Source organism: Acanthopagrus latus, chromosome 13, assembly GCF_904848185.1.
Source record: "Acanthopagrus latus isolate v.2019 chromosome 13, fAcaLat1.1, whole genome shotgun sequence".
Taxonomy (NCBI): domain Eukaryota; kingdom Metazoa; phylum Chordata; class Actinopteri; order Spariformes; family Sparidae; genus Acanthopagrus; species Acanthopagrus latus.
The window spans coordinates 18,915,541-18,933,840 of record NC_051051.1 but is presented as its reverse complement, the minus strand read 5'-3'; the positions used below and the strand labels follow the sequence as shown (position 1 = coordinate 18,933,840).

The window sequence follows — 18,300 nt, the reverse complement described above, 5'->3', positions numbered from 1 at the left end:
ATTTTCTTTAATGACCACCAGAGTCTGCTGTTTGGCTACATATGACAACAAGTTTTGAGAGGCATAATTCCAATCCCTACCACAACTCATAGTCAAGTCAAGTCAATTTTAAATGGTTTGATAAACAATAAATTTACCAGTTATTTGTGCTGGTTGTTAAAGTGCTAGCCTAGCTGAATGTTGGGAAAATACAAGAAATCTCATCATGAATTTCTGCTAGCATGGTGAATAGTTACGAATACTATGACAGCTATTTTCTGCTCCAAATAACTCTACACCGAAATGACACTATTATATTAATATCAAATTGCAGGTCACATTAGTATCCTGTTTATTGAAGATAGAATTTATTGATGCAGTAATCACATTAGAGAATAATAGGTTTGTACAAATCATCAGTGTTCAGATTAAATATATCTTCAGATCAAAACAATGTGTACATTTTATCAGTGCGATTATACCCTTGCCCTATTTTGTATCATTTTATGAATGATTAACTTTTTGAAAAAGCAAATCCATCTTGGACTATATAGAATAAAGTACACTGTGTATTCATTTGTCATACAATAATCATCAGTTCATTCCACTAAAAGCATACCGTTTGTAAATCCATCCTAATGTAGATGCAGTGTGCTCACATAAAGTTTCAACACTTATCACACATTTTGTACAATCTCACTTTGACATGCTCTTTTTCATTACCACATTCTCAGAGGTAAAACATCCTCAACCCATTCAGCATCACACTGTAACATTCTCTGCCATAGTTGTGCTTCATCTGTCGTTGAATCCATCCAAACCACCTCTGCCCCGTAGCTCTTTCCTGCACAGAAAAGTACAGAGATTATTGAAAATTAAACTATTTGAATTTAATTGAAGGTATTGATTGAAAGTCATGTTGGAATGATCCACACTGTGATGGGAGTGTGTGGAAATCAAAAAAATTCCATCGTCTTGTACAGTGGTGTGATGATCACTCCATGAGTCTGAACATTTCTAAAACAAAAGCTCTGAGTTGTTGACTTCAGAAAAACATCACTTCCACATTCACAGGATGTAAGAAGAGCTATGGACAGAGTAGTTATAATGGAACATGTAAAGAAGGAATCAGGAGCAACTCAATGGCCTATGAATTGTTAATGAGTAATTCCTGAATAACTGTGATATGAGGACTATATGGTAGATAATGATGAGTTACTAAAAAGAACAGTGGGAGATATAGTATTACTGAATCACTTGGTAATAACTAGTTAATAAATATCTGTGAATTGACATACTGACCACTTTCTTCATGAGCTGTTCCTTCTCAACTATGAACCAGTTTACTTATGGCGTTATTGTAGAAAAACGTCATAATAACCTTCCAAAATTTTCCAAGTGGTCTTAGTCATGATGGTAGACTTTGCCCAAACACAGGTCTTTGCTCATTGACAACCTGTATATGAGGCTCAAACAATCATCTTTCTCCATGTAGCGGACATACCTGTTTTCAAACAAACTGATTCCTCTCCACTTAACAACCACAAAACTATCATGGTGATGCCATCCAGACTGGAGAGGTTGCCATCTCCCAAGGAAGGACATGCTTAACACCACAAATGTATTTACAATAGAGGCCTAGTGAAATTATCAGGGCCAAAAGAACATGCTGATGACGGTTCTCAGTCATCCAGGCCATGGTAGCTGACTGATCACAGGAGAAGGCACAAGCATCACAACGCTCTCAGGGTAAGAAACAGAAGACACTAAAACTCCTAACATTACATCAAAGCAACTCGCATAGAACAGAAGCTCTTACCAGGAGAAATAAGGACATAAACAACACAGCACATCCGCACATTTGAAAGAAGTGGGTAAAAAACTTGTCCAACAGAGAGGTGACCCAACCAGAGACAAGAGCCAACAACAGACTTTTAGGTAGTAGACCTCATCACAGTAAAAGCGTCAGCAGAACAGCTACAACTAAAGGAATCAAAAGCTCTTGCTAATGCAAAAGCACCCCTCTCCAACCTCACTAAAAAGAGACCAGAACATCACCATCATCAAAGTCAATGAACTGCCTAGTGATACTAACCCTAACACCTATGAGAGTCTGAGTGAGATCCTACCAGTGGTTACAAAAAGAAGATTACGGAATATCTGCAAAAATGGGAAAAGGACAAAGCCATTGACAGGCCATTATATTAACGACTGTACCCCGGGGGAAGCCATCCCATGTATCAATGAACTCCCCATGATACACACAGAAGGAGCACTACTCAGACCAATCACAATCAGCATCGACTTAGATATCCGTAACATATCCAAGCACTTAGCCCGTATCCTGGCTCCTTTGGTCAGTAACATTCGGCTCAAAAACTAACAGGATTTTGCCAACAGCATGAGAGAAATAACACTGGACCCAGACGACTGGACAATGTTTTTTTTTTATGATGGCACTTTTTACACGCATTCCTATGGAAGCGAATTAATTTTCATTTTCAGAATATAGCTGCATTTTTTGACTCATAAATGAAATGAGTATTAAATCATCCAAATTGCATTTTCATTTTCTTCTTCAAGACTGCTCATTTTGTAGCTTAATTAAAATGATAAAGAAAATTGCACTTGACATTTAATTTTCAAAAGATGTCCCAGCAAATAGGTACCAAAATGTCCACCAAATGCTGGAGCAAGAGGAGAGACAAGAGGAGAGTGTGAAGGCTGTGTTGTGTTGTTAGCATAGACTGTGGTACATGTTCTCAGAAACAGCGGGGAAATCACCACCATGTCCAGTTCTGTACTGCGGTCAAGCCAGCCATGGTTCACGTTTGCTTGGTCAAATCAGCCACACATTTTTTTCCAGTGCGCAAATGCTCTAACGTATCAGTGCTGGACCATACATCGACATTGCCCCCATATTGGATGTGGCAGCTTAGCCCTGTGAACAAATACAACTTTATAAAGCTCCTTCTACAAAGTGCTACAAGTTAATGTCTCTCATTTACACATTCACACACATACGGATATATTCAGGAAACAGAGAGGAACCAAAAACAACTTGTGTAATGTTCCCTGGTGATTATGTGTGACCACTGATTGTTTTATTTTAGATCAGCTTGTTTCCATGTCCTTGTTGTCCATTATTATTATTATTATTATTATTATTATTATTATTATTATTATTATTATTATTATTATTATTATTATTATTATTATTATTATTATAAATTAAGGGCGGCTGTAGCTCAGCGGGTAGAGCAGGTCAACTAGTGATCGAAAGGTCACTAGTTCAAATCCCGGCACCGGGCAAGGCTGAGCTGCATGTCGAAGTGTCCTTGAGCAAGATACTGAACCCCACATTGCTCACTAGTGAGGGCCCTGCGATGAGCTGGCAACTTATCCTTACCCTGCCCTCGCCCTGAGACAAGGCTGGCATTGGCTCCAGCAGCAACACCCCGTGACCCCATGGAAAGGGATAAGCGGTTACGGACAATGACATGACATGACATTATAAATTATGTCTTAAAATAAAATGTTTCATAATCTTATGAGCTGCTTTTGATAACTTTCTTGTCCTGAATTTTTTTTATTAAAATCTTGTATAAATATATGCAATAATTACGGTTTACAATGTGTGATTTATGCACATTTTGGTGTTATTTCATGACCTAGTAGATGACACTTGGATAGTTTTGGAAATAGTTTGGATAGTCTTGGACACGAGATGCACACAAGAGCCATCCACTTAACCAACAGCCTAATGGTCACCCCATCGACACTTCTTCCTCCACTTCATGGCGGGTGACAAACAGCCAGCAACCAGTCAGCATCAAAGTAGATTATAGGTGAAAACGTGGGTGCTGATTGGCCAAAGAGGAGTCCAAGTTATCTGCGTTCAATTGCTCTAACTCAACTACCTGGATGTCAGTCACAGTAAATTGAAATTGAATTGCAAGAACTGAATTTGAATTTTGAGAGCTGAATGTGAAAATATATAGAGTTGAATTTTCCAAACTAATAAATTCAATTTCAAAATACAATATTCAGATTCAGTTTTTCAATGCAATGATTCAAATTAAACAATACAAATACAAGTTATGTGATTCAGTAAGTTTTTTAATGCAATTACTCAAGTTTAGCAATTCAAATTCAAATATTGATGATTCAAATTCAGTTTCTAGTGGAATATATTTCAGCCCATACACAAGCTGGTAGTAATCAGAACTGGGCCATGCCCACAAAGACAGAGGGGAAGGACAAGGAACGGAAACACATCAGGGGAGTACTTAAAACCTGTGGCTACCCAAACTGCACCTTTGTCAAAACCACTAAAAGATTCAGAGTAGACTAAGAGGAGGAGATGAGAAAACGTAGCAACATTGTCATTCCCTACGCTGTGGGAGCATCTAAAGAAACTCAGGGACATCTTCAATAAACATCATATGCCGGTTCACTTACCAACACACTGAGGCAGAAATGTGTCCAGTGGAAGGACAAAACACCCAGGCATAAACAGAGTACAGTAATGTAGTTAATGGTGCAGAGCTTTGTACACTGGGATGACAAAACAACCCCTCCATAAATGAATGGTACAGCACAGGAGAGCCAACTCCTCAAGTCAATACTCTGTTTTTCACTTACATCTGAAGGAGGAAAATCATTCCTTTGCAGACAAGAATGTAAACAGCTATATCAAACTGGAATGGCTGTCTTTGAACAGGGAGGTGGCCCACAAAATGACTTATCACCCACCTACAATGCAGCACTGAGTACAATCCCCAGACAGCTTAACAACCATTCACACCTGGGCTCATCTAGCCCTAGAAACCCAGATGAAGGCTGGTTGGGTAAGTATGCTAACAATAATAACCTAACAACTCTGAAACTCAGAGCCTACATGTGTCCTTAACAACTCTGTAAGAACATTCCCACACAGAGTTTAAAAGCCTGCAACTCCCCTCCAGTTATTTCGAACTGAAGAAGCCTCTTGGATGAGAGGTGAAACGTGTTAAAGAAACTGAGACCAGTCCAATGTATGTAATATATATGTATATATATGTATGTGTATGTGTGTATATATATATATATATATACCCGCTATATATATATATATATATATATATATATATATATATATATATATATATATATATATATATATATATATATATATATACATGGACTGTTGCATCTGAAATAGTCTTGGCTAAAATTAAGTTCTCAGTTAAACAAGAATTGATGTAAGAAAAGAAATAAGAGTAAAAACTCCATTTACCAATACTGCTGAGTGGGTGGCCAGTCATTAAATAGGGAATTCTCATGGGAACTAAATTAAGCAACAATGTGTGACCAAGAACCAATGAGTGGTGAGGAAAGGAGAAGAAAGGAAGTGAGACAAAGGAGGTGAAGTAGGGGAGGAAAGTGTGAAAGAAAAAAAGGGGAAAAACTAATCTTCACACAGGAAAGTTGGATCTCACCTGTCCCTAGCCCAAGCCGCAGACCCCCAATATAGTGGTTGTTCAATCGGTCATGATCCCAGACTGTGATCTCCACACAGGCCTCTTTGAGGTCTTCTGGTCGGAAGCCATCATACACCATTGTGTGGTTAAACATTGGGTTGGCTGTCCTCTTCACCACCCTTGTCTTCTGTCGACTTTTCCGACTTGTGTCGGGAAGTACGGTGCTGCAGTAGAAATAAAGGTGATAAACTGCATTTATTCTTTCAGCAGAGCTTACAAAAGCCTTGTATGGATGTGTTGGATGTGTGTTTAAAACTAAATAATCAATTAAGACATAAATAAATAAATATTCACATGACTAAATATAGACAAATTCTTTAATAACCATTAAATAGTGAAATAATCAATCAATTTATTCAAAAAAATCTTTGAAACTCAACTCATTACTGTCACCATTCATTATGAAATCTTATTACATGTGCCAAGGAGGTTATGCTTTCACAGGTAATCATTTGTTTGCTGGTTTGGTTTGGTTGGTTAGTTTGTCGGCAGGATTACATAAGACCTACTGAAGACATTTCCACAAAACTTGGATGGAGGATGGGTGTCAGCAGAGAATAGACCCCACTGACTTTGGATAAAGAGATGAATCCAGGAATTACTCTACACTCTCTTTTTTTTTTTTTTTGAGTATTTATTTAAATGCCCCAGGCCAGGACTCAAACCCGGGGCTGCTGTAGCAAGGACAAAGTTTCTGTACATGAGACGCCCGCTCTACCAACTGAGCTCAACGGCAGGCACCTATCTTGGTGAACACAAATCAAGTAGTTTTTATTTATAGTATTAATCATTAGTTCATAATGTTTTAATTATCTATTGACTTCATTTGAATATTTTCACTTTTATTGAATACTTTGGGTCTCCATAGTCAGCAACCTGACAGTTTCAGGACATCCTACCATTTCACAAAAGGGTCAATAATGACTCCTCTGACTGAAGGAAGATTCTTGCAGTCTTTCACCCAAATCTGCACCTCACCAGTCTCCATCCTAGATGGTCTCTTACCTGTGGATGTAGTTACAGTTACAGATAAAGACCACAATATGTGACAAAGGACAAAACTGAAAGGAAAGAAGTGATAAAGAATGAGCTGTCATCAACTCACTATGGGACGCCTGTGGCAGGAATCTCAGGGCAACTCTCATCTGTCCTCTGCTGTCCATCAGATGTGAGGGAGACAATGTTGAAGTTTGTGCTGTGACCTTAAGGATTGAGCTGAGGTGAATACATGTCTAATTAAAAGACTTCTGAAATACAAAATGGTGGCATACAGAAATTAAGCCTTTACCCTGGCTTTTAAGGCGTATTCATTTATCTCTGTGTTACTGAAGTCCCACTCTGACAAATCCAAGTCCACCTCGCCAAGGAAACTGTTCCGCCCAAAGGTGTCATTGTGCCATACTGAGATGTTCAAATTCTGAGTTTTCAGCACCTCCATTATGACTTTAAACTGTGAAAATAGAGGAAGGCAGCAATATGCTTGTAAAATATGGAATACAGGTGATGATAACCCTGTAAAAGACTAAATCTGGAATGCTTACCCTTAGGATTTCATTGTAGGTGGGGTTTAGCGTCTTCTTTTTCACGGTGGTTTTTCTCTTACCTAACTTTGTTTTGTCTGGAAGAAGGTAACATTTCACATACCTGTAAAAAGAAATTGGGAGTTACATTTCTGAACAGTGAAATATTAGAAAGACTTGAAATGGCAGCAGGTAGCTGCTATTTGATAAGGACTTTCTTAAATGGTCTTGCATTTTTCTAGTGCTTTTCCAGTCTACTGACCTCTCAAAATGCGTTACAGTACATGCCACATTCACCCATTCACACACACATTCATACACTGATGGCAGAGGCTGCCTGCAAGGTGCAAACAGCAATTTGGGGTTCAGTATCTTGCTCAAGGACACTTCCACATGCGGCTGCCGGGAGCCGGGATTCAATTCAACCTTCCAATTACTAGACAACCTGCTCTACCTACTGAGCTACGGCCGCCCCTGGTCTGCCTGTGGTCTTCCTCCAGCCTTTATACCACAAATATCACTGGATGATATAGTTTACTATATGTATAGATGGGTTTGAAAATTTGTGTCATGCAAGTTTTCTTCAGTAAAGTATTATCAAAACTAAGGGAATGATCTTTGAGAGCGAGAAGAGGGACATACAGGGTACAGTGTGTGTATGTATCTATCAAGACTGTATGTAAATACAGTAAATGAACATTAATATTTAGGAACAGTAATTAATGTAAAACTGTCATGGGATAGAAACACAGGTGTCATGAAGGAAATGACTGCAATGACTGTAGTTCATGTGGAAACTTCAACAGTTTGGAGCAGACAGACAAATTCTGGCTATGTTTTAATGTTAATTTGTAGGGTATTTGGACTTTCTGATTCATTCATTAATTTCACTGTCTGTAGTTAAGAAGAACACACTTAGTAAGATTGTTAATATGTCAAGCAACATTGCAGGTAAACAACAACAGAGTTGGTATCTGCTTTGTCAGACCTGATACTAATTGTTGGTGATAATGTAACGCACTCTTAATTGTTGTAATGTTGTAGTTGTTTTTGTTAAACAATTGCCATAGACACAAAAGAAATTCCAAAAAGGATAATAAACAAACTAACTAAGGTTCTACCACCATTTGGATCATACAGTCTTATAACAAGCACACACGGGTCAGAGCGGTTCTTCTTGGTTTCAGCCACGGCCAGATCCCTGCAGTGTACCACAAAGATGTGAAACTCTCCAAGTTTCTGGATGTAGTTCCCAGCAAACTGGATGCTTCCTTGGACTTCAATGTCACCAATATCTGCAGGATAAATGCTGCTGATGCTGCCATTGACCTGTTCATTCACAATAACACATAACAGAGACAACATCAACCTCTCTGGTTTTAACTTATTGTTTGTGTAATGGGAGAATGATTACACTAATTTGTAGGAAAAAATAAATTATCATTGAATACTTTTGATGCTATATCATTTTTTGTTCATTCTGATGGGCCCAAATAACACAAGTGGTACAAGCAAAAAATCCCAAATGAAGCTTCTTTTTTAATTAAAGGATGAGTGTGATCGTAGTCCGTGAAAGTTTTTATGGTCATCAAATCTCAGTAAAGGCCAAAACCAACAATGATTAAACCCAGGCCTGTCTTTTATTAATTTTCCGTAAAGTGGCAAGCTTGTCCAAATATATAGTTGGGCTTGGAGCTGAGAGACACGACGGGGGAAGGGAGTAATCTATTTATAGACTTCACATTGTTGGTTTGGTTTTCTGAATTGTTGACAAAAATACTGAATATCATCTGCCTTATCCTCCAAAATATTTGCCTACTAGACTTTAAGTAGTAGACTAATCAATTGATCAAGTAATGTAATCAAAAACATATTGTCACACAACCAACAATAATCGATGATTAAAAGATTCGGACTTAATAGGATTAAACAGTGTATTTTTCACCCAAAATATATACTATCAATCGTGCAGACATACAGATGACATGGAGACCATTCCCGAGGAGAGACTTATATTAGACATGGAGCTGCCCGTGTTTCTTCTCCAGCCCAGGCTGGTCTCAAAATTACTGTCACTGTCTGTCTGAAAATATCAGAGGGAAAAAAAGAGCCAGAATGTTAGTTAAACACAAATGTAAAATATGTGTCACAGAAGAATAAAATATCTGTCATTTGTCAGACAGGATTTCAATAATGTATCTATTATGTGAAAAGTAAAGTTGGCAGATGTATTAGTTCACTAACTGCAGTGCAGATGTTTAAAAGTGGTCATATTTTGCTGTGAGTTTTGAGAGTCAGTCAAGAGAAATTTTACCTCCTCCTGCTGAAGAACAGGCACTGACATGCTGGTTTTCATCTGCTCTGAGTTGGAGAGAGTACAGGCTGATGTTGGAGAAGAAACTGGAAGAAAGATATGAATCTCAGTCTTTTACAGTTACTAAATAATTAGCTGGAAAAGTGTTGTAAGCTGATTTAAAGAGAGGACTACATGCTAACCATTATTCACAATTGGATTAGTTTATGAGACAGCATTATTTACATACCACACTAATGAACTGGCAATACAATAAAGCTTTGTGTACACCAGCTATAATAAAGCTGTACAGAATGTGAATAAGAAAGAGTTGGGCTACTTGTTTGTAAGGTGAGGTTTTCCAGACTTTTGGAAGAGGACATGCTCCTTGCAGATAATCGCTTCAGAGCTGACATAACAGGACTAGAGGTCTCATCATAACCTGCCACAAATGAAACAAAGTCAGCTCTGGAAAATAGGGTCAAGGCAGATTTACACATTTCAGAATTACTAAATTTAACTTTAAACTGTCCAACATTTATAAACATTTTTTTCTCCAGTTATGTGTGAATATGAAACAAATTCTAAAAAATAACACAATTGAATATGTACTACGTGTTTACATGGACCCTAATATTCCACTAATAATCCGAATTATAGCCCAAGCAGAATAAAAATGAGTGTCAAAAAGTTATATGATGATCTAAATGTTTTTGGGCCATGTAAACAGACATTTTATCTGATCACTGTATTACTCTATTACTCTAATTTCTAGGCAGAATGATTTAAATCAGACTGAATAATGAATGTCCATGTCCACAGCTAATATAATGCTTGTAATGCTTCATGAAAACATCATTCTGATTTCCATTGCTCTATCATTATATTGAATAAACAGACATGGAGACAGAATTCAAAAGCTCACTGCTTGAACTTGCCCAAGTCAAAGACCAGGCTGTAGTTGTTGCTTTGTGGCTGAAGTTTCCATCTTTATTTTGCACAATCCAAGAACTGCCCCTTGGAGAATTCCCCTCAGTGGGACTGTCATTCTGGTTTTGCACAAAGTCTTCAAGGGCTTTTAGTGGTCTGTGGAGGGAATCATTATCAGCAGCAGCAGCTTTCTCTTGTTCAAAAGTGGGAACATAGCATGTCTCCTGTGGCCCGAGGTAGTGTTGATAATCATGAGGGATGAATGATCTGACAAGGTGTTTGAATGACTGCAACTTCTTCTCTGAGGGTTGTTTGGATGGTGTAGGAGTAAAGGGCTTTGAACTATTATCATAACCAGAATAAGTTGCTCCGTCTTCTTGAAGTAAAGGGGGAGGAGATGAGATGATGTCTTTACTAGGTTTACCGTCAGTCATCACTGTCTGCATTGCTTCACGAGTGGGACTCTTCCTCTGTCTTGGTGCTGGTGTTGGCTTCAAAGGATGCGCTTCAGCATCCTTAGTATGAGGGTCGATGTTTATTGGAAAAGTTTTCAAGGGAGAGCGTTCCAGTCTGGATCTGTTGGGAGTGGAGGATTCTCTGGGTAGGACCCTTGGGTGGCAGGTCTTTGATGGACTCCTCCTGACCTCGTCATCCTGGTCCTTTGATCTTGAAGTTTGGGATTTACTTGGACTGAGGGGCCTTTCTTGAGCTTCTGTGTCAGCTTTGATCTGGTATTGATGCCATGTTGACTGCATATCTATAGTACTACCAGAACTCCTCAGCTGTGATCTGTCTGAACTCTGACCAACAAAACCCTTGTCTGTTATTTTAGATGATTTCAAAACATTAGACTTAGTTTTGTATGGCGATGTCTGTGCTTCTCCCTCAAACTTATCTCTGCCTACTGAGGATGTTCTCATATCAGACTTAGGGGAAAACAAATTGGTACTGAATATTGAATTGATAGGGGCTTTATGCTTGTTGCAATTATCCTGTGTCCTGTATATTTCTGTATTTTCCTTCTCCCACAAATGTTTCAACTCAGTGATTTTGGCTGGCTTGTCCTCTTGAGGACAGGAAGTGGACTGCCAGGGAAAGGAAACTGGAATATCCCCCCTTTGCTTCTGTGTGCTGATGGCTACAGAGGAAAGAACAGGAGTGATGACACAGTGTAGTGGCTCAGAAATCTGTGACTCTGTAACTAAACCTGTTGGAGAGTCATCCATCTCGTCAAAGAGAATGACTGGATTTGCTCTGTATGTGCCATCTTCTTTAGATAAATTGAGGCTACAGTCAGTCTGTGGTGACAAACTCCTTTCTTGGGACATAAAAGCAGTATCCTCAACTGCCATTTCCACTTGATGTGAGATATTGTTGCCTATGCTCACCATATCAGAGATAGTCTGAGGACCATGTAATAGTTCACTCTTGGCAATGTCAGTGTGCCCTTCCTCTTCTCTGGTAAATATTATTTTGGAACCAGTTTTTTCTCTCTTGCAGAAATCATTCAGATTTGACTCTGGAGGCTGAACAACTCTGCCTTCTGTTGCCTCATGTTGAGCTTCCACTGAGGTCATTGTTTCTTTAAAGGGAGTGTTCTGCAATGCTGTTAGTGGCAGTGTTCTGACCTCATATGTTTTAACTTCTTGTTTGACACTTGTAGGTTTATACACAGTTGTATTTGCAGGACCTTGGCAAAAATTCTGGGTGTTGCCTGGTTCTTTTGGTTTAGATAACCTCACATCTTCTTTCTGTGTACTCTGTACCTCAACAGGTTCATTATTCTCATTTCTTGAAAATCCAAGTTTTCCTCGTCTAGGCTTTGCTGCAAAAGCACAAGATGAACTCTCTGAGCTGCCATTAGTTGATAGTTTAGTATCTGAGGTGGCCTTAACAGAAGTGTCAATGCTTTGTTCAGGTAGTTTTTGGTGATGGATGTGTCCGGTTGGCCCGTCTATTGCGTTAGCCTGAGTGTAGTGAACAGGTGGTCCTGATTCCTGCTCAGCAGAAATGAGCCTTAAGAACTCCAACTGACAGGGCTCAAAGACATCTGCAAAGACAGCAACCACCTATTTGATTACTCATGTACAGCACATTATATCCGCTAAACAGTGGACAGTATAATTAGTCATCTACTCACTGTACTCACTGCACTGTTCAATGAAGAATGGCATTTCCTTTAAAAAGTGACCATGAATAGAGCATGCAATTTTGGTCCCCCTAAGTGTTAGTATAATAGAGACACTCAGTGACGCACATCTTAGCAAATCTGACCAATTGACAATGACATTAAATGGCTGCAAAACTTGGAGTGCACCACTTGTCTTATTTTTCTACAAATACCTATGGCAGCATGATAATTTTAAATATGCGATAAAACCACAAAAAGGCACTGAGCGAGAGGGAAGAGACAAGAGAAATTCTAAGACTGACAACAGCTTTTCTAAATAAAATGCTGCAGACAGACACAGAGCTGAACTTGTAGCTAATGAATAGCAAGTAATATAAGGTGGATTGCTAAATTATCCTGTATTCTGCACTTGCACTTGCTTGATGTTTGGCTGTTTGCAAAGTTATCAGCTCACTATGCTGATGCCTTGTCTGAAATTGTAACAAAAACGAAATGGTGTGAATGAAGATCATAAAAAAATTGTAAATGACAAGTCAATACAAGCTTCCCACTGCCATACAACCGCTGCCCATGCCAACATGCTGTTTCCAGGAAAGGTTTTATCAGCTGAAGCATTAAAATTGCTCAAAATACACATTTCTACAAAATGCTGCTTTAAGGCTGAGTGGATTAGCTAATTTGAAAATTATTAAGGCGGCACTTAAGCCTCATTCTTCTACTTTGGGAGCAATGCCACACTTCATTGCACAGACAAATAATAAACCAAGGAAAAACCCACACATGGCATGAGATCTCAGAATTCTGTGACAAACCAAAGCAGGATGCAGAAGAGCCCAATACTATTGTTGCTATTTTAATATAGGGTTACAAGCATTCACACATGAATGCACACATGTATTGCATGCAAGAACACGCACAAGCAGAATAAATGAAAATGTGATTTTTGTGCTTGTAAATATATATATGTCATTGTTAGTTATTGTGACCTATTGAATGGTTGTTTAGTTGATTTATTGTTAAAAAGCAAAAAAAAAAATCTTACCACCGAGGACATGGGGTGCTTCTTGCTCTCGAGAGTATGCCTCATTTTTGCACTTGAGTTCACCTTCCAGAGAATCCACTCGACTCTGTCTGAATAAAGGCCTACATGTGCCAACAGTGGTACTGACGGTATTCTCAAGGTCACTATTATTTTCCAGCCAAAAAGGAGCAATGGAGTCGATGTCCAGCAAACTGTGCTCTCCCAGCTCCTTCCCATCCTGCCACTCAACTCTGGTCTGACCAACAGTGGAGCTGAACCTCACCTGCTTCCTGTCTATCAAGGTCTCAGTAAAATAATCCAGGCTAACTGCACTCTGTGGGTCCATGTGGGAGATAAGGGAGTCTGTTGAGCTAGAAGTGGACAAGCGCTTGAGGATGCCACGTGGAGCAGCAGAGTTAGTTTGCCGACCTTCTAGCTCATCTGTCTCAGCAAAACACTCCTGAGCACTGGGACTGGCTGCTCTGTTTTCAGGCATTGCCATGGGAACAGATGCATTCTGGGTGACCAGGCTATCACTAGGGTCTTGTTTAACTTCAGTAGCAAAAGAAATGCAGCTGTCAGATGTTGGTAAATGCCCTGAAAGAAACATAAACACATGATCGCCATTTTAACCAACAACCCATCAGCTGTCTGTCTCTGTCAGAGATGTAACTCTTGGGGTGATTTTCACTGCCTGTATTATAAGACTCCTTTCTTCTACTAGCAGTGAAAAGTCTGGTCTAGCTCCTTGTCATGTATCAGGTATCTATGAGTTGTTAGCAATTCCATCAAAGAGACATTTCCCCTCTAAATATCTCACATGTTGCCATGTCAATTGCTTTTGTCCTCTTTCCTTAACAATTAATTAACAAATGACCCTGAAGACTTATCTGGTGACCTTAAAGAGGAGCCCACACCCTAGGTTGAGAACCACTGCAATAAGAGCACTTACAGGCACACTATGTAATTCTGGGGATGGAATTTTACTCAAAAAATAAAAACCTTCATTGATTGATTTTCAAGACATTACAAGCTGAAAAAACAAACTACCCTCAAAGGACAGCCCAATTGCATACTTATTTACAGTTTTTATATTTCTAAGACCCTTCTAAGTTTCCACCTTTCAAGCATTTTAAAGCCGAATAAGCATCTATTCAGGTATAGAATGATATTCATGAAATAAATGTTTCTTTGTTTGTATTAATTCTTATTAGCATTGTAAATAACACATTCCAAGTTTTAATATATTTCCCAAAACTACAACAGCATTAACCGTGTATAAAGTAATTCAAACAAGCTCCACCCTGGCAAGCTATAGCAGCATGATGCATCTTACACAATATATAAAATATCAGTCCTTCACTGGAGATCAAGTGGTGTTACCTTGATACTTTAAGTATAATTGGCTGATCATACTTTTTCGATTCTACTTAAGTAAAAGTACCAATATCACAATGCAAAAATACTCTGTGACAATATAACAAATTAAAGTGAAAATGTTACTTAAGTAAAGGCTCTAAAAACCCTTTTCCACCACTTTCTCTTAAAGCCATCTCTCAAAGCCATCTTTAGACATTAGTGGGGAGGTCAACTCAACTGAACATCAGGGACAACAGTACTCCTTTTTTCTGGAGTACATCTTGTTCTCTGTCTGAGTTGATACAAAGTCTGAGTGTCTTATAGAGCTTTACATATAAAACCCATTACTATTTCTTTCAAAATAAATAATATTTCTACTGTAGAAATATTTTGACTTGTACAAGTAAAGTCGGGCTGTTTTTATGTCTTAGACCAGTGATGAGGGCTCACAATTTGCCTCAATTCATAATATTAAAATTTATCATTAAGAAATAAGGATTTCAAGAGCGTGTTGTGTCCAGCATCCACACATACATACATAACCCTGGTACAGTTTTCAGTGGCATTAAATTAAAGGTTATCACTTGACCTACTCTGCCTTGTCTAAATGCTTAGTATTTGTTGGTTATTTCTTCTTATCTTTTCATTTCTGCCAATCAAACATTGTTTTCATCACTGCTGTGAAATATTTCCAGCCAGCACAAGTCATGCAGTAAAGATTAAGGCTTTGGAATGTATTTCTGTGTAATCCTCTGCTCAGTGTGGCAGCCTTGTGTATTTGGTCCTCCCCTTACTTTGACAGCCCCTGGGAAAATCTGTGGTCCCAGTTCACTGCCTTATTTCACAATGTCTGAAAGAAAGCACACTTAGAAATACTGCCTACATTTCTACTGCAGAACTTTGATGAAATTATAAGTTATTTTAGAATTTTCCAAACCAGAACTATTAACTAGCAAGGAGCTGCATGGAATTGTGGTTTGTTAACCTTCCCTATGTGTAAAAGTGCCTGTCTGAAATTATAACAAAAAAACATGTAATGACAAGCCAGTACAAGCTTTCCATTGCCATGCAACCATTGCTCATGCCAGCATGCTGTTTCCAGGAAAGGTTGTATCAGCAGAAGCATTAAGGACCCACACACCTACATGTCATACCAACTAGACTTACATTGTTTTGTAATGTACCGGGTTTCACAATTTGTCCATCAAGCAGTCCACTCAATTCAAAACATAAAACATGACATACCATTAGATCACGGATAAAGTAATGAACATACACATACAATACATCTTTAGATTAGCACAAGCAATATCTGAAGACTCACCCTCATATGGTGTCTGGGTTTGAGCCGCAGGTCTGTCCAATAGCTGATTGTCCTGTCCTTCAATAGAGTGACTTGCAGTGATCTCAGTGTTGAATGGATTTTTTCTTTGCTTCAACAAAATGAGATTGATACATATAACATCTGCAGAACATGAAAACATGGAGAAATACACTGAACTTTCAAAGTATTTTGTTTCTCAAGACACGATCCTACCTTAGTTGGTGAAAGTAAAACTGGTTTGGGTGTATCTTGTGGTGTTTCAAGGTTCTGGTTTTGATATCTATTGGAATAAACAGATTACACGATTACTGTGTTTACAATATCTAAAAATATTAATTCAAGAAGTGCTGTCCCAGTCCAACTTGCTGTCCAAGCTGCAACAAAACATATCATAGAGTATATATATATATATATATATATATATATATATATATATATATATATATATATATATATATATATATATATATATATATATATATTATATATATTATATATATTATAATATATATATATATTGACCGTTATATAAGGCTGTTTGTAAGACCTCTCAAATGAGTCAGGCATAATGTGTATATTTAAAAGTGTATTCATTCCTCAGACTCAGTGGAAAAACATGAGCATGTGAGCTGTGACCTTATAAGACGATTACTGGGGACTGTGGAGCCAATTAGTAAGTATCCATTTACTGTGCACAACTCCACTCACTATCGATCACACCAAAATAATCTGTTCTACTCTGGCAGCATGTGATGGCATTCAAAACAAGCTAAACATGCCTCATATATATTATGCAAGGTTACTGTTCTCTGAATGTTTACAGACATTAAACTGTATACTTTTGAGATTACTGAGTGCTTTAGTGGGCAGTAGGCTTTATGTGAACCAAAACAGAGTTTTGAACTTGCTGAAGAACAATGACTGAAGTGCCACAACAAAAGGAACTGTATGAATAAGGATAAGTTTGGTGATATTCTATGTCTCTTTTTGTCAACAAATGTCATGAGCAGAGCCAGCTCAACAATGAATGTAAACTACTTACAACTATCTATCCAGAGCCCAAAATATCTGCGCCTTATAGCTTCATCACAAACTCACATCATCAATCCCATGATCTCAGTCTCGTTGTTGGATTTGTTGACAAAAAAACAAACAAACAATTGAGTAACACTAGCCTTACACTTTAAAACAACACGATGAGTGATTGAAAAAATATGCTACCTCTTCTTGATTCATTGAAACATCATATGTATGTCTATGTCATTAGCAAATTAAAGTGGCACACAGTTGAGCACATACCTTCCGCAAGGTCCAACAGTCCCTGTTAATTCAATAAAGCCTAATCCAATATCAAACTCAGTAGTCCTGTATCACTCATCATTTTAAACCATCCATAACTGCTGCACTAAAACCTAAGATCACCTGATCTAGGATCCACGGAAAATTTTACTCACTCACAGATCAAGATCCATGCATTATTCCTTATGAAATGAATAAACTTGTAAAAACAATCCAGCAAATATCTAGCAATGTTAAAGAAAGTGATAAATATTCCTGGATCAGTAACTCCTGTTGTCACACAGCAGTGAGGGTTGTCTTGTTCTGGGTTTTGTGTCGTGTCTTCCTGTTTTGTTTTGAAAAGTAACTCTCCTCTTGTTTCAGGTCACTTGCCTTTCCTCATTTATCGTCTCCCCTGATTCCTGATTGTGTCCACCTGTTCCCCATTACCCTCATGTGTCTTATAGTCTGCGTTTCCCTTTGTCTTGAATGTTTCATTCCAGTTGTGCACCCCAGCCTGTCTTCAAAGCCTTGTTTCAAGCCACGTTTACCAAGATTGTATTTCTGTATGTTGATCCTCTTAGACGAGTGATTTTTTTTTTGTTGACTGTAATTGCAACAGTCTTTTTATATTGATTCAAGTGGTAGTATGGGTAATATAGGACCTGTGATGTCATTGCTGCATGCCCAGTACTGCATAACATTGTTGTTTTTGCTCACTATTGAAGCCAGTTTAAGTGTATAGCTGTTTGTTTGTCTCTGTTGGAGTGTCCTTTTGTTTATTAATTTTTACAGTTCAGCTGAGAAGCATAGTTAAGTTTGTAGCTGGTTTGCATTCCTCTGTTACAGAAAAGATACAATGGATGGAGCTACTTTCTAGGCCTTATTAACTATGGGCTGAAGGAACCTTAGTTTCTTGAAAAGTAGTTCCTAAAACTAAATA

The 18,300-nt window shown here is 38.2% G+C and overlaps 1 protein-coding gene across 6 annotated transcripts in view; it reads right to left on the bottom strand.

Moving 5' to 3' along the window:
* Window positions 1-314: 314 nt before the first annotated feature.
* sytl2a (synaptotagmin-like 2a) overlaps window positions 315-18,300 on the bottom strand; it is a 34,513-nt gene continuing 16,527 nt past the window's right edge. For 3 of the 6 annotated variants that reach the window (XM_037118610.1, XM_037118611.1, XM_037118612.1), the window contains 14 exons: window positions 16,293-16,359; window positions 16,080-16,188; window positions 13,418-13,993; window positions 10,240-12,294; window positions 9,655-9,756; window positions 9,336-9,421; window positions 9,000-9,104; window positions 8,160-8,350; window positions 7,043-7,145; window positions 6,790-6,951; window positions 6,607-6,703; window positions 6,401-6,506; window positions 5,460-5,665; window positions 315-823 (listed from right to left, as the gene is read on the bottom strand). In XM_037118610.1, the coding sequence (XP_036974505.1) occupies window positions 699-823; window positions 5,460-5,665; window positions 6,401-6,506; window positions 6,607-6,703; window positions 6,790-6,951; window positions 7,043-7,145; window positions 8,160-8,350; window positions 9,000-9,104; window positions 9,336-9,421; window positions 9,655-9,756; window positions 10,240-12,294; window positions 13,418-13,993; window positions 16,080-16,188; window positions 16,293-16,359 (4,090 nt within the window). In that variant the 3' untranslated portion in view covers window positions 315-698. Of the gene's footprint in view, window positions 824-5,459; window positions 5,666-6,400; window positions 6,507-6,606; window positions 6,704-6,789; window positions 6,952-7,042; window positions 7,146-8,159; window positions 8,351-8,999; window positions 9,105-9,335; window positions 9,422-9,654; window positions 9,757-10,239; window positions 12,295-13,417; window positions 13,994-16,079; window positions 16,189-16,292; window positions 16,360-18,300 lie in introns of those variants that run through there. The other 3 variants (XM_037118613.1, XM_037118615.1, XM_037118614.1) reach the window with 3 other exon arrangements.